At 48.6% G+C, this 16,730-nt stretch overlaps 1 protein-coding gene across 1 annotated transcript in view; it reads right to left on the minus strand.

Moving 5' to 3' along the window:
* Positions 1 to 16,730, minus strand: part of zfhx4 (zinc finger homeobox 4) — a 79,734-nt gene that overhangs the window by 23,796 nt on the left and 39,208 nt on the right. The window contains exon 6 of the mRNA XM_076157946.1: positions 14,488 to 14,725. Within this exon, the coding sequence (XP_076014061.1) occupies positions 14,488 to 14,725 (238 nt within the window). The remainder of the gene's footprint in view (positions 1 to 14,487; positions 14,726 to 16,730) is intronic.

A 16,730-nucleotide genomic window follows, 5' to 3' on the forward strand; every position in this document is an offset into this window, starting at 1 on the left:
CCCCCTCCAAATTTCAGCGCGTTTAACAAGCATTTAGATCTTAACCAGATGTTGTTAATGTAGCATGTCTAAAATACTAAACATCAACCCAGTGGAGAGGGGCTACAGCTCCTGCACAGGGCCTGGGAAGGACTGACACACACACACACACACGCATGCGCACACACACACACATGCACGCACACACACGCACACACACACCCACACATAGAACGCTTGTACAAATCCCAAACAAGACACAAAGCCCCATACGCTTACATGTAAACACACACACACACGTGTTTTCGGCCCCGCCCCCTAAAGCTTATTGCTTAAAACGCCCAAGAATTTATTAATACCCCAGCAAGAAAAAAAGAAAAGAAAAAAATCTATTTGGAGTGTGTGTGTGTGTGTGTGTGAGAGAGGGAGACAATGGGACGTCAGGTTTAATGTGCTGCTCGTGTGAATGTCAATAAGTTGAACTGACAGCTTGAGGCGGGGAAAAAAGAAAAAATGACTTTTTGCGTTATAAAAACCTAAGGAAAATTGCTTGTATCAGCAGCACCAAATTTGCTTTGTTGTTGTCAATTACGACTTCCCGAGACGCTTCGTTGTATTTTCTCTCGCTCCAATCGGCCGCTCTTACACTTACACGTGTACACACACACCCACACACACACACACACACAAAAGTATGAATAATCATAGGCAAGATTAAAGGTGTGTGTGTACAGAAAGTCTTGTTTTTGTTGTTTGAGATGAGGGGGCGTGTTTTCAGATGGGGGCGGAGTTAAGGATTCTTAAATTGCATATACAAAATTATTTCACTGGACACACACACACATACATACACACACACACACACACACACACACACAAATATGGCTTCAAAAGGTTCTTTGCCGGCAAAAAGAATTTGCCACCTGCCTGGTCTTATACAATAAAGCAACGCACCTACTGTACCCCCCCCCCCTCCCCACACACACACCTGCATCTTACACAACAGCCATATTGCATTTCGGCTGTTTGAATCACCTTAAGCTGAGTAGGTGAATTGTGGAGGCGGCACGGCGAGCTTACAGAGGGATTTAGCAATAATTTGAAAAGAAGATTCCTCTCCTCTGTTTCATCTCCCCTCCATCGCTCTCTCGCTCTCTCTCTCTCCATTTTCTGTTTTTCCTGCTCTTTTATGATTCTCCGTCCAATATTTATCCAGCCCCTTGATTATAAACATCTGGCCGACGGGGCAGTCTGCACAGCGGCTGCCGCAATACACACACACACACACACACACACACACATAGCGAGAGAGAGGGAAAGAGAGAGAGACTCACACACATAGTGGAAATATTACACACGCTTGCCAACGTGACCCTGTCAGGTCCACATCAGGGAGAAGAGGGAGGGAGGGGGGAGGGAGGGAGAAAGAAAGAAAGAAAGAAAGGGAAAGAAAGGGAGAGAGAGAGAGAGAGAGAGAGAGAGAGAGAGAGAGAGAGAGAGGGAGAGAGAGAGAGAGAGGGAGAGAGAAGTAGGAGCTGAGGTTAATGGCCTTCCCATCTCTGTGATAAGAATTCATTCTGTTCTATTACCAGCACTTATCTACAGAGGCTGCTGTGCCCCCCCCCTCCCTCAAACACAAACACACACACACATACACACGCACGCAGCGTGGGTCCGAGATCGATAGATGAACCTAATGAAGAAAGCAGCTGTTTCTCGGCATACCTGCTCAACTCTATCAGCCCAACAACCATCTCCCCGACGCATTCATCCTCAATCCATCCCTCCATTTATCTATCCGGCTATCCATCCATCTGTCCATCTATTTTTATGTCTCCGTCCACACACTGTCTCTGTCCACGCACACATGCACACAAACACACACACACACAGACACACACCAACCACCTCACCTATCCGGCTCCTGGGTGCAGCCATTTATCCCTCTATCTGTCCGTCCATCACTGCACTGGTGAACAAAGACACCAGCAGGATGGATCTAGAAGCCCAATTGACCGGAGCGCCGCCTGGTCATGTATTCACGGTTTGTTTATTTTCCGGGAAGGAACACAAGGACTGAAAATGGGGAATCTAATAAAATGGCTGCCACGGTTTAAGAGAACGGCTATATGTGTGTCTGTGTGTGGAAGTGTGCGTGTGCTTAAAATAGGCCTGTGACTGGCAGCGGCCAAATGGATAATGCTTGAACAGATCCTTATCCAGCTGGGCTACTGTCCCGTTTTTGGGAAAATTCGGAAAACGAGAGTGCAATCCTGGGCGGATGTCATCAAAACGCCAGGATAGATTGCAAAAATTATGTTTGCGTGTTTTGTTTTTGTTATTTTAATTTCTTTTAGTGCAGAATGATGGCAAACGTCCTTAACAGGGAGGGAATTAACAGATTAAGCAGGATTGTGTAATTACAATATTTATTTTGCATGATGTGCTCAGTAAATAATTGTTGCCAAGGATACACCAATTCAGTTATTCATGATTTTTCAGCTTTTCATTCATTCTATCGCGTCTCTATTGGCCTCTAATGGCAGACAGCTATTGGGTGACTACATTCCTGATTGATGCCGGCTTCGCTCCGGTCCAGAAACGCTTCACGGCCGCCATTAGCCCAGAACAATTTCATACACCAACAATAAGTCCTCCTCACTCCGCTTTCCTTGGGTGTTGTCAGAAGAGCCGCAAAGCAAGAAAAACATGCGCATCATCCGGGTGTTATTATGTAGAAGAAGAAGAGGAAGAATAGAGAGACGGAACAGGAAGAGAAATATCTTCCAGGCCAAATATGCATTAAGGTTGCTCGGATTCGTCTCCGAAATGATCAAAATGGAAGCCCGGCTACAGATGTTCACATGCGACGCGACACACACACACACACACACACACACACACACACACACAGGCCGGTGGCGACTGCCCTGGAGATGGTATTCACAGATGGGTACAAATAAGGAGCGTTGGCTTCCCTCCGACTTTCTCAAAAACATGCAAAAAATGTCCATTTCATTACTGGCTAAACAATGTCATATGGGCCCCCACTGGCCCTAATAGGAGCAGACAAAGACGGAGCAGCACACACATATGCTTCGAATAAATCAGATTACCCAGAGACGGGGGTGTGGAGAGGACGGGAGGGGGGGGAGAAAGAGTGAGAGAAGGAGGGGAAGAAAGCGAGAGACACCGCCAGACACTTAGAGGATTGACAATATTCCCCTTTTCTCGCTACCTCCGCCCCTCCCTTTCCCTTCCCCTTTCCCTTTCCTTCCCTCCTCTCCTTCTCTCCCTTCCTTCACTTCCCCCCCCCCCCCCAGCGGGATCTGTTTTAGATTTGAGCCAGCGGTGGAGCCATATCTCTACCTTATCTCTGCTAGCCGTCAGAAAACAGAAAGCTCGATGTTTCCATGCATTAGACTCCCGGGCCTCCTCCCCCCCCACCCCACCCCATCATTCCCTCCCTCCCCCTCGCGCTTCCCTGACACGCCACTAGAAAATCTCACAGTCCCTCAAAATGGCTGAGACCCAAACAGCCGGGATATCGCAGGTTACCGGGTTGTGTCTGTATCGTGTGTGTGTGTGTGTGTTTCCTGATACGGCGTCATATCAAAGGAAATGTCAACCGTGAAAATTATGGAAATGCTTCTATTTTTGTGGGTGGGTGGGGGCATTGTGACAACAAATGTCACCCAAAAATTAGATCACGCTTTGAAAGACACAAATCGTTGACAGAATTGGACAATTTGTTTTAACCCCTTGAACACCGGCTGAACATGGAAGTCCGATTACGCCGAAGCTCCTAGCAAATGACTGTAAAGGGAAGTATTGATTCTCCTTTAACAAAGTTGTAACGAAAAAAAGGGGGGGGAAGGGGGGGGAGAGAAAGCATTGACGGAGGCAGAGAATATGTTAACAATTTGAAGAAAAAGGGAAAGATCAATATTCAAATGACTCCTAATATTGATTTCTAATTAAGTCTTAATTGCAGCCGGGCTCGGACCTTTTAAGGGCCGGTGACAATAGCCGGGAAGAAGATAGCACAGCGATATTGATACACTTTAACAGTGGTGGTCGCCCAGGCATTGATCCGGCCGTTTGCGGTACTGTTGGCACGCTCTGAGGAAACACACACACTACACACACACACACTGAGGCTTGTGTGCTTGGCATAATGCACACACACGTCTAAGTGAGCCAACATGGCACAATTAACCTTCATTCGGGGGAAAAGTCGAGGCCGCCTTATCTCGCATTTTAACCTTGCGTGTGCGTGTGTGTGAGTGTCTGTGCTGGTGTTTGTGTTTGTGTGTGTATATGCTGCAATTACACCATTATGTGTGGACCTGATTGGCTTCAGATGGAGGTATTTCTGTGTGTAATATCAGCGTATTGGCACACGTGCAGATCCATGTGTTTGCCATCCGGGTCGCGGTCTCCTCGCGTCGGGATGTATGAGTCTGTGTGTGTGTGTGAGTGTGTGCAGGCGTGTGTGTGTGTGTGTCCGTGTGTCCCCACGGGCCTAATCAGGTATCAGACACCTTTTGTTTTGGGAGCTCATTGATGGATGAAATCTTTATCTGTGCTATTGATCAGGAGGGCGCGGGTCCTAAACTGTCTGTCTCGCTGCCTGCCTGCTCCGGCTCTAACAAGATTGCCAGGGCCGAGTATATCAGTTAACATTTAATCAATGGCAGCTTAAGACACTGGGGCTAAAGGGAAAGAAGCCCACCGCTGCAGCCCCCTGCCCCAAACCATTACCCTGGATTGCGGGGGGAAACTGTGCGTACGGGCGCGCGCCTGTGTGTGTGTGTGAGTTGGTTCCAGATGATTACAAGGGATTGGGTTCGGTTGATCACATGTCTTCAGGGGACAGCGGTGTGTGAGCGCGTGTGTGTCAGTGTTTACAGGCGTGCAACTGCCAGCTTGTCGATACACGTTAATATGTCGGGGAAGAAAAAGCCAGAGGAGGGCTCACGCGCGCTCGCCGTGCTCGCTGGTCGGCCGAAAGGAAAAGGAAATGCGGAACGAAACGACTGGCGCGTTCAGGGGAAGAAGAAGAAGAAGAATCGGCATTCAAATCGAGGGAAGGCGTCAAATTGAAGGCGTCTGTGTGAGGGTACACACACACACACACAGTGGAAGAGATAGGACGTATCAGGAAATGCGTGATTCCTATTTTTTCTGCATCGCTTGCAAAAAAGAGACGCAAAAAAGCAGAGTCAGCTAAAAAACATCAGATCAGTGAGAGTTTCTCTCTTTTATTTCACCATCAGCTCCACTCGCTGTAAACCAAACCATCAGATCTGCCTGAACTTTCCCTCTCATCCTGTCTATCCTTGGAGCCCATCACCGTCAAAATTAAAAACTTCCCAGCGCGTGTGTGTTTGTGTGTGTGTGTGTGAGTGTGCATGTTTGTTGGAGGAGCTGTGCCGACGGGGGAAGCCCCTCTCACGTCCCTGCCTTTCGTCCAAAGCCTCGGAGATTCCCACCACCAAAAAAATCAATGTCTGTGAGAGCATATGTGCGCCTGTGTGTGTGTGTGTGTGTGTGTGTGTGTGTGTGTGTGTGTGTGTGTGTGTCAAGGTTTTGTAAGACAAATCTCTCCAGCGTGTGCCGCTTTAGTGCTATTGAACCGGGCTTCGATCACTCGGCCACTGTGAATAATGCAAGGGAGGCTACTGCTCACTTACAGCACAGGGTGCATGTGTGTGAGTTTGTGCGCGTGTGTGAGTGTGTGTGTGTGAGTGTGTGTGCATGCCTTCTTGCAAATGCAACGGGGCAGTTCTTCGACATTCCTCCACTTGGCCCTCTTAATCTCGTGTCAGATAGAGGAACTCCCACATTGATACTGTCTATTCGAGTGTGTACGCCACATGTGTGTGTGTGTCTGTGTGTGTGTGTGTATATGCTGGAGGCTTCTCGAGTAGATGGGAAGAGCTAAACTCAAGCAGACAGCTCAGGCTTGCACTTTGACACACCCTGACTCATTACATACAGCCGGCACACAGCGGAATATTGTCATTAAAAAGACAATTAGATATGAAGTCAAGGGAGAATCACTTACACACACATGGACACACACACACACACACACACACACACACACACACACACACACACATACGCAAACACACACAGCGGGGCGGAAATATAGGTGAACACACACTTTTCATCTTCATATCCCCAGGTACACGAAGCGGAGATTTTAATAATCGGGATGTAACAGAGTAATTAAAATGATTACGAATGATGAGTGTGCGTGTGTGGGTGCGCGCGTGTGTGTATGTATTAATTTAGTTGAATGATTTGATGTGACACAAACCATAATGCTGTAATGGTGCCCTACTTGATGTGGCCAGAGGGGACGACTGTGGATAAGGGCTACGGGGAGGGACACACACACACACACACACACACACAAAAACACACACACACACACACACACACACACACACACACACACACACACACACACACACACACACACACACACACGGCTGCTCACTGGCCCTGTCTAAGACGAGCATCTCTCTCTCCCCCCGAACATAATTATCTGTGTCATCACTTGCAAGGCAATTAAACAAACATCAGTTCCTATTTCCTCTCCCTCCATCTGTCCTCTCCTCTTAATCCTCTTCCTCTCCTCATCATCTCCTCTCCTCCTCCTCCTCCACCCTTCTCTTCTCTTCTCTTCTCTTCTCTTCTCTTCTCTTCTCTTCTCTTCTCTTCTCTTCTCTTCCCTCTTCCCTTACCCTCTCCTCTCCTCCTACTCTCCTCTCCTTTCCTCTTCCTCTCCTCCTCCTCTTCCTCTCCTCCTGGGTGACTCCAGACAAGGTTTCAATTTCAGCATGCTGATTGTCTCATTGCCGACTCTATGCATGTCTAACACTTACTGGCACTCTGGGGACCAGCAATACACACCATAGAATGCCTATTACACTCCCACACGTTTCTGGCGAGTGTGTGTTCCTGTTTGTATGCCTGTGTGTGTGTGTGTGTGTGTGTGTGTGTGTGTGTGTGTGTGTGTGTGTGTGTGTGAGGGGTGATGAGGGTGTAAAATGCCTATTACGCCGAGAGTCTGGTCTCTCTTACACTGGAGAGAATTCTCTGGCGCCTAAAGAGCAGAAAATTGCAACGCTCCTCTTCCTCACTCCCCATTAACCTGCTTTTGAAACAAAGGCCTGGCCAAGGTGTGTGCGTGTGTGTGTGTGTGTGTGTAGGTGTGTGTGTCCTCGCCCATTAGCCCTGTGCGCCATCATGGGTAAAACACCTTGTGAGCCAGAGGCAGCAGAAGCAGCGGGGTCTTTTCTGCACTTCACTTTGTTTTCGCGTTTTCACCGCTTTGCATGCTGGGAATCTTTAACCAAACATCACTCGTTTCACATCCCTCCGTCTCTCTACACTCAAACGAACACACTTGTACGTCTAAACTGAGTCGTCACCGATTACCGCCCCCGCCCCACCACCCGGCCCGGATTCCGTCCACCCCTCGTGCAGCGCCGTCTCATGACTAGCGCCGTGACGACGGAAGAAGCGGGGACATTTGTCTCATTTTCTCAAAGACGACCACATCAAAGCGCAAATCAAGACCTACCCTCGCTCCACCGATCTTTATCAGTCTATCCATGTCTTGTTCTTTTCTCCCCCCCCCCATCCGCGTCACATTCCACCTCTCCGTCTCTCTCTCTCTCTCTCTCTCTCTCTCACTCACTCTCTCTCTCTCCCTCGCTTCTATTTTCAGAGCGTTATTAGGACATGATAAAAGCGAGGGGGATGTCATGACACGGGACCCCCTGTTAGCATTAGTAGGTGGGTGAGGGAATGAAGGAGAGAAACGCGGGGAGAGATGGAGGGAAGAGATGAAAGAGATTTGTTTGGAAATGATTGCTCACGAGGCATTGATTCTCCACTTTAATCTCACACAGTGTGCTCAAATTTCCTATTAGGGAGATGAAGAAAGAAGAGAAAGAAAGAGCGAAAGAGAGAGAGAGAGAGAGAGAGAGAGAGAGAGGTGGAGAAATCGGAGGAAAACTTCAGTGTTTCTTTGAGGAGACAAAACATTTCCATTTTCCTGGAAATGGAAAAGGAAGTCAAGCTTTCCCGTCTATTTCCTTCATATGTCGTTCTGTGTTGCTTATACACTGTCTCCCTCCTGTAAGTAAGTGCGCTCCAGTGCCACACAGCCACTACACACACGCATATAGCTCAGCCGTACACACGCACGCACACGACAAGCCACTGACAGCTGCTATAGCTTCAAAGCTTCCTCCGGTTAGTGACGATTAGCCTGGGCTAAAGGTAATCAATAGCTGCTATCAATTCCATACCTCCTGCTGATGGATGAGGTAAGGGAAGAGGAGGAGGAGGAGGAGGAGAGGAGGAGGAGGAGAGCGAGGAAGAAGGGGAGGAATTTGGTGCCGCTTCACAATGTGGTGTTCCACTTTTTACTCCCCCCTCCCTCTCTCTCTCTCTCTCTGTGTGTGTAGGCTACCAAACTGCTTTAAGTGTCCATCTGTGAATAGCATCACCGTGCTCTGAGATTAGCGGCTGCTTGGGCCTGGCCAGCGTATTGCCTGGTTACCGTGGCTCCGGCTGCACACAAACCCTCCTCCCATCAGCGGATTGTTTGTCTTAATGCTGTGTGACACAGGCCATTGTTTTGTCCATCTGTGGTTAAGAGTCAATGGACAGAGGGGTGTGTGTGTGTGTGTGTGTATGTGTCAGAGTGTGTGTGTGCGGGGATAGAGGAGAGAAAAGAATGGAGGTGAGGGGAAGGGAAGGGAAGGGAGAGAAAAAATGAAGAAGAGCAGGGGTGAAAAGGATAAAGGCAGGAAAAGAAGGGGGGAAATGGAGAGGAAGGTCAGAGAGAGAGAGAGAGAGAGAGAGAGAGAGAGAGAGAGAGAGAGAGAGAGAGAGAGGGAAAACTAGGAGTAGCCCTGTGGTTTGAACGCTTCTCGGACTTTGCATTCCCCACTTCCTTTTCCAGGAACTTTGTATTTCCACAGGCTTTGAGCTCCATATGGGATTTGGGGCCTTGAGGTAATTGTGATGCCGCTGACGTGAGCGACGTCGCACGGTCGGAAGAGGAGGGGGGGGTACCCGTCTGACCCCCCACCCCCTCCCTTCAAAGGGTTAAGTCATATTTCGTATGCATCCCCGGAGCCCCCGCAGGCTTTGTATTGTAAATAAGCCTAATGTGGCACCGGTCAGGTATGCTAATTCAGATAATCAGCGCAATTTCTGCAAATTATAACTGTCAGCGTGGTGGGCACAGAACCTCGGCGGAAAACATGAGGGAACGATTTAGCCCCAGTAATACCCCTCCACCAAAGAGCTGCTGCACTCAAAGAAAAACAATCGGCCCGAGCCCACGAGCCCACGAGGCTACGAGCCCACACCACCCCACACACACACACCATCGCTAAAATGGTTTATGGCCAACGAGACGCACGAGTCAGACTGCTGCCTCTCTCTCTCTCTCCCCGTCTCTCTCTCTCCATCTCCCTCTCTCTCTCTCTCTCTCACCCTCTCTCTCTCTCTTGTGCACACGCAGACCGCAAAGTAATTATAATTTGCTTGGATGGAATTATTCAAAAAATGACCGCATCTCCTAGCTCCCCCCCCAGCCGGAGAGAATATGGTTTGGGGAAATTTGGGCTAAATTGCTACTTGCCGAAAATATAATAATATAGGTCTATGAGTGCGTCCCGTTTTGATTTGACAAATGATTTAAAACGGGAGTGCATTGTTTCCATCTAATTGCACACCAATAAAAAATCATATCCTTTGACGTAATCCACCCCAGGGTGCGATCACGCCGCTCTCATCGGCACTTCGGGGCGCATAAAGTAGCGTTCCAAATTTTTATATTAGGGCGGGAAACGGGACAGTGTTCCAAGTCAAAATCTGTTTGAGTTTCATGTAAACAACTTCCTCGTTTCCAACAAATGAGACGGAAAAAGGTCAGGAATAATTTGTTAACAGAAGGTAATCAGCCGGATGTAAGCAAATCAATACGAGGCATAATTGGCTGCGTTAACCTGTTGGAGCCCATTCCGACCACGTATATCTGATGGAGGGAAGAACGGGAAGGAATAACTTCAGGTCAGAGGAGGAAGGTCAAATATGTCTCACATGATCAAATCAGATACGTGGCCTCTATTGAAGAATGATGAAATATAGAAAATGGCCACTGCGCGTTCACCCCAGTGGCCGACAAAGATTTGGGTGTGTGCATCCTCCCTCTCTCTCTCTCTCTCTCTGTCTCGCTCTCCCTCGCTCGTCCTGCTCGTCCGTGAATGTTTATGTAATGGCCACAAATTACTGAGACAAACCCTGGAAATAGATTCTGTCTGAGAAGAGACCTTCCTGAGAGACAGAGTGAGAGAGAGAGAGAGAGAGAGAGAGAGGGAGAGAGGGAGAGAGAGGAGGGGGGGGAGGGAACCACCGGAATGGCTAAAACCACCTCACCACCCAGAGGAAGAAAGGGAAGGAAGGAAAAAGAAGTGAAAGTCATGGAGGAGGGAGGGAGAAGCCAAACGCCTCCTGAAAGATGCCTCGATGTCATCGCGTGAAAATGTGCCGGGCTGTGAGGTGAAAAAAACGCCAAAAAAGTCGAGCTCCCGTGGTAAAACAATCATTTTGGTGTTTTCTTTTCTTTTCCGGCCGCTTGGACTTACAGTTGATACACAGTTTGGATTGTCTAAATTGGGGACAGGAGGAATGCTGGTGCCCTTCAGAAATGAGCGGGAGGACACGCTTGCACTCCGTGTCCGTGTTCCATCACTTCCTGCTGCACGCACACGCACACACAGGCAAGGACACATAAGGATAATAAGTGTCCATTAGGCTCAGTTTTTAGCCTACAGCTGCGATGTTAATGGTTAGCACAGCCGCACTAATTTGACGAAGACTAGAAATGTCCCAGAGCCTTATCACTCAGTGAAAACAAAAGGCTCTGGGCACACACACACACACATGTACACCCACACACACACACACACGATAAAAGTGTTGTTGGTCTCTCTAAGTCAGAAGAGGTCTTTTGTTTAAAAGGGGGACTCAGACAAAGAGGGTCCTCTCCCTCCCTATTTAATGCATGTTGGGTGGTGTGTATATGTGTGTGTGAGTGTGTGAGTGTACAGAGGGGTGGAGTTGTGTGTGGGTAGCGGGGTTGGTGGAGGGATGGATGACAGGCTGGGCTCTCAGAAATAATTACCTCCATAAGATCCCATCTCCCTTTTCTTTTTGCGAGGGGACGGAGGGAACGTCGGCAAAGTGAGGGGGGAGGGGGGGAGGGGGGGGTGAAGTATGCAGAGAGGAGAGACGGCCCTGGTGTTTCTGCTCACACTGGCTTATGAGGAGCTTTACACATGACGGAGCATGGGGCTAATGGCTGAGGATTACACACACACACCTCCTCTCAGCCTCAAACAAATGGCAGAGAGAGAGACAGAAAGAGAGAGAGGAGAGGCTTGTTTAACCTCTAGAACCCATGATGGACCCTCCACCAGCGATCTGTCATATTTCCTTATATCTACTTGAATTCTAATAAACAGTTTTATTCAGGTTGTGTAACTTTATTATGTTTAAGAAAATCTAATTGGAACTCTGGGATGACCCTCAGCTCAAAATGGCCTCCGAGCGAGCGAGCGAGTGAGTCCTCCATGTTGGAGTGGCAATTCACTTACTCCTCCTCCTTGGCATGTGTTATTCATTTATTAATTTCATTTCCCAAACTCAATTCTGACACATACTTGACGAGTTTGTTTTTTTTGTCTTTGAAGGCCAGAGAGAGAGAGAGAGAGAGAGAGAGAGAGACTTTCACACACACTTCTCTGCCTTTGTCATGTTTGTCTGGCGTAAACGACGACACGACCGATCGATTGGAGGGTTTGAGGGGCTGAAACAACGATGGGAAGGTTGCCGGTTGAACACTCGCGCATTGAGGCGTCAAGCGGCGCTGCTCGTAGGTGTAGGTGTTGCTCACACACACTCCTGCCTTTGTTCAGGAAACACCTATACCCTTGTGGCGCGCCTCTCTGCAATACCGAACCCTTAATTAGGCCATAAAATCAACATCAAAATTGTTTAATGAAAGCCATTCACATGTACATAAAGTCCAGAGCATTAGAACTCTTATTCCCAAATGGGCCTATAATTATCTGGCGCCGTGCCAGGTCCCGGGCTTTAAGAGAAAGATACCGGTCAGCACTTAAATTAATCTTTTTCATACCAGTCTCTAATGAACAGAAAGTGCTCGAGTCAGGAGTTGTAGCCCCGGAAAACTAACAGCACACACACACACACACACACCCTCACTCACACACACACACACACAGATTGGAAATGTTGCCGACTGTAGAGGCTTTTCTCCAGCGGTGAAAACCTTCACATCATCTATCACTCGGGGAGGTGAAGCGGCCGGAACGTGTCTTTCTCTCCCGGCGTGGCTTTGCGTTTCCGTGCGAGGTCGAGAAACATAAACGGCCCGAGTGTGATTTACCTCGTAGGGATGAATTTTGACTCCTCCTTAACACAAACACACACACCCTCACTACATGATTCCCAGTGTTTGATCCCGCTCGTTTCCCTCTCTTCCCACACCTGAAAAACGTGAACAGGAACGCCGGTTTACAGTGGAGGTTTGTGAAAGAATACCGCCTTTGGGCAAAACGTCATCTAGCTCGGCCGGAAGCAGAGCGCCCAAAAAACTGAAAAAGGCCGGGGCGTAGCGTTTTGGATGCTGCCAGTGTCCTCTCCAGCTTTGCCCCAACTTCCTCATGGAAATTTCACCGCGTGGCATCAAAGCCACGGGCGTCCAGAAAGGAGCGCCCGGGCACAAAATGTGATGTGTTTTAAGAGTGGAACGTTTGGAAATGTGGAGCGGAGGGCGAATATTGCTTTTGACAGGTTTAAAACCTGGTCGCTCTCACCGCTCGCTGGGCTGAGAGAGGAGAGGAGGAGGAGGATGGGGAGGAGGAGGAGGAGGGGGAAAAGGAAGGGCTCGAAGCTGGACAGGAGCTCAGAGGGAGAGAGGGAATAAACGGGACAAAAAAGGAGAGAGAGAGAGAGAGAGAGAGAGGTAATGATTTATCTAAGCTTGCTTTCCTCCTGCACCCCCAAACTCTCTAAACGCAACTTTGATCCATGTGTAATTAAAACCAAACGCACACCAGCAACGGTCTCCATTTCAGGTTTTGGGAGCTCTTCTCCTCTCTGCTCTGTGTGTGTGTGTGTATGTGTGTGCTTGTAAGTGTGAGTGTGAGTGTGTGTATTGGGATTCACATATGTTTCTCAGTGCTGGGGCCCCCATCTGTTTTGGGAGTACATGTATAAACAGGACACTTTGGGGAGCACAGATTCATGCTGAAATACACACAGACACACATATGGACTGTCACACACACACACACACGCAGATATATGGACTAATGCTATGCTGGAATGCTATTCAAAACGTGTTACAGCCCCCCCTCCCTCCTCCTCCTCCTCCCTCCTCCAGGTCAAGCAAAGCAAAAACAAGTTAAGCGCTCATTTTCTCCCGGCAGCATTGACATAGGGATGACTAAATAATGGACCCCGACTCTCCGTCTTCTGGTTTAAATTATAGTGCTGCCCCCTCCCTCGCACACCCCGCAACCCCTCACCAACTATCCAACCCCCCCACTCAAAGAAAAACGATTAATCCTTTTTTTTTTTGTCTCTCTGAATGTTTTACAGTTCTGTTACACTTATTAGCTGCTGGCAGGACGGAGACTCTTAAATGAAAGCCAAATTGCTTTGGTCATGAGAAAGGAAATGAAAGCTCACTCCAGGGAGAGGACTGTGTAGCCATAGAGCAGTGTGTGTGCGCGTGTGTGTGTGTGTCAGTAACTAATGTATGTGTGTGTGTGTGTGTGTGTGTGTGTGTGTGTGTGTGTGTGTGTGTGTGTGTGTGTGAGAATCGTATGTGTGCACAGATCCTCCCAAGGTGAAATTTCATAAGCTCACTGCTTGCCTGCCTGGGATGTCCCTGTACATGGGACAGTATATGTGTGTGTGTGTGTGTGTGTGTGTGTGTATAAGTGTGTGTGCTGCAGATATAAGCGCGGCAGCCTAATAGGAACAGTATGCTCATTTTGGAGAGATTAGGAGGAATGGACGGGTCTGTATCGAGAGACGTGATCTGGATATGAAGGCCAGAGGAGGGAGGGAGGGAGAGGGGGGAGAGGGGGGCGGGGCGGAGGGAGAGAGAGGTTTTGACAGCCAGAGAGAGAGAGATTTAAGAAGAAGAAGGGAGGAACGGAAGATGGGTCGGACTTCAAACGAACAAAAACTGACCAACGCAACTGAAATCATATCTCTTAGGCAGTCGGGACACAAGCTGGATGTGTGATAAATCAAGCAAAAAGGAGAAAAGACGCGGGGAACGTGAACGCAATCCAAAATCAACCTTAAAAAAACAATCACAATAAAAATAAACACACACACACACACACACAGACACACACACGCACAGACCTTGGCTGGAGGCGCTCTCCTTGACGTGGAACAGCTCGTGCAGACTCAGGCCGCCGTCGTCGTCCCCGCCCAGGCCCTGCTGGTGCAGCTGCAGCTTCCTCAGCCCCTCGTTCTGCTGGTGGCGCGGCGAGCGGGCGTGCTGCACCAGGTTGAGGCGGGCCTTGGTGGAGTAGTCGCACAGGGTGCAGTAGTACAGGCACGACTCAGGGCTGTAGGCGCCGTCCTGCTTCTGCAAGTGCTGCCGGGGGGGAAACAGAAAACGGGGGGAGGAGGAGAGTTAAACCAAACGTCAGCTTGCAAGATGGTCCAGATTGAAACATTACAGAAACGCTACATACAGTAGAAATGCATCTTTTGAAGTGAGTGAAAACAGATACTTCTACAGTATACATTCTACGGTTTCCCAGTATTCCCTACTTGCAGAGATCTCAGCTTTCACACTGCGACAGGTCACAGCTCAGTCACCATAACTGTCCTACAGTAAACAACACATACTGTATGTCCCAGTACATCCATAACATCTGATTCAATTGAGAAATCACTACTAATCTATGATGAAACACTGATGCTGCCTTCAGGTACACTCAGCTATGTAGGTCATATTTACTAGCTGTGTCCACTGACTTCTATTCACAGTATTGATGTGATCATTTTGGACCACTTTCTGTAAATCTTCCCAGAGTTTCCTTGTCTTCATCTTGGACCCTTAAAAGGACAGAAGGGACGTTGTGTTTACTTTGGAGCGGCTTAAACAACATTAAGTACACTGTTCTGCTGTGGGTTTGCAGCTTTTTATTGGTTTAGTGTGTGTGTACTGTTTGTTTTTGTGTCATTTAAAAACACACACACACAGACACACACACACTAAAAAGTCAGTAAAAGGGGGTAAGTTTCAAGCCATGTTTTTGTCTTTAACGCGCTCATTGTCCGGCTCTGCTCATTGTCGAGAGCTGCGGGGGTTTTTCATTCAACGTGTGCTGTCAGTTGCAAGCCCTTAATTTCCAGTTGCCTCTTTAATGGCATCGCAGCCATGCAAAGCTACCCCCTACCTCTCGCCCTGCCCCCAGTGTGGCCGCACACACACACACACACACAGCCTCCCATCCCACCTTGCCCTGCTCCCATACACCACGTCAAGCCAAGCATATCAAGTGTGCCTCTGTTGTTGCTGCCGGGCTAATGAACAATGCACAAAAACAAAAGAGCAGGCCAAGCTTTTATTATCTGATCCTCTGTAGAGGGAGGGAGGGAGGGGAGAGAGAGAGAGAGAGAGAGAGAGAGAGAGAGAGAGAGAGAGAGAGAGAGAAAGACAGAGGTAGCTGATGAAGGATAGTTTATGCTTTGTTAAGATTTATTCATACAGCCATCTGAGAAACAGGTGCAGGCTTCTATGCATGAATGTAATATACATAATGGTGTGTGTGTGTGTGCGTGTGCGTGCTAACCCTATGCTGTCTCTCATGGCTCCTATAGGAAAACATTTCATCTCAAAAGCTACATGAAAAGTTAGCAAGGTCATATATTCTGCAGAGCATTGTTGCATCCTGTGTGTTATATATGGAGCAGAGAGAGGGAGAGAAGGGGATGGAAGTGTGTGTGAGTGTGTGGAGGGGGGGGTAGTCAGCTGCAGGTGTGTGTGAGAGAGACCAAAGATCCCAGAGTTCCAGCCCTCCTCCTCCTCCCCACTTCCCTCTTCCTCCTTTGACAAACAGGGATTAGCAACATAGCTACAGCCGCTAACACACATCTTTTCTCTCCGTCTCTCTCCCTCTTTCTCTCCTTTGTAGGAAATCTTACGAGGTTTTTTCTCACGAGACGGTGGGACGTCCCTGCGCAGTCAGAGGCCCTTTCAGAAGTCTTAAGTTTTAATTAAGTCGGAGTTGTCAGAAGAAAGCTCCCCTAGTCCAGAGCTCAGGGCCATTAATTACAGCTATCTTTGTTTCTCTGTGAAAGGAGGCCTCCCTCGCTCCTTCTCCCTCGCTCTCCCTACGCTTTTTTTCCCCTCCTCCCCTCCCTCCCCGGGCTGCTGAGACAGAGACCTTCCTTGGAAACCACACACACACACACACACACACACACGTGCTCACACAGGAGCAAACAGACACAGTTCGGCTAAATGTGCAGCAACTTCTCTCCTCTTTCTTCAACTTATTCTTCTTCCGCTCTCGTTTCTTTCACCGTTAACGCTCAGCTGCCGCGGTCGCCTTGGTAAAGATGAGCAATTCTCAGACGCACATCCTTGG

Source organism: Genypterus blacodes, unplaced genomic scaffold (assembly GCF_046128005.1).
Source record: "Genypterus blacodes isolate CSIRO-AG114 ecotype Tasmania unplaced genomic scaffold, CSIRO-AGI_Gbla_v1 ptg000076l_1, whole genome shotgun sequence".
Taxonomy (NCBI): Eukaryota; Metazoa; Chordata; class Actinopteri; order Ophidiiformes; family Ophidiidae; genus Genypterus; species Genypterus blacodes.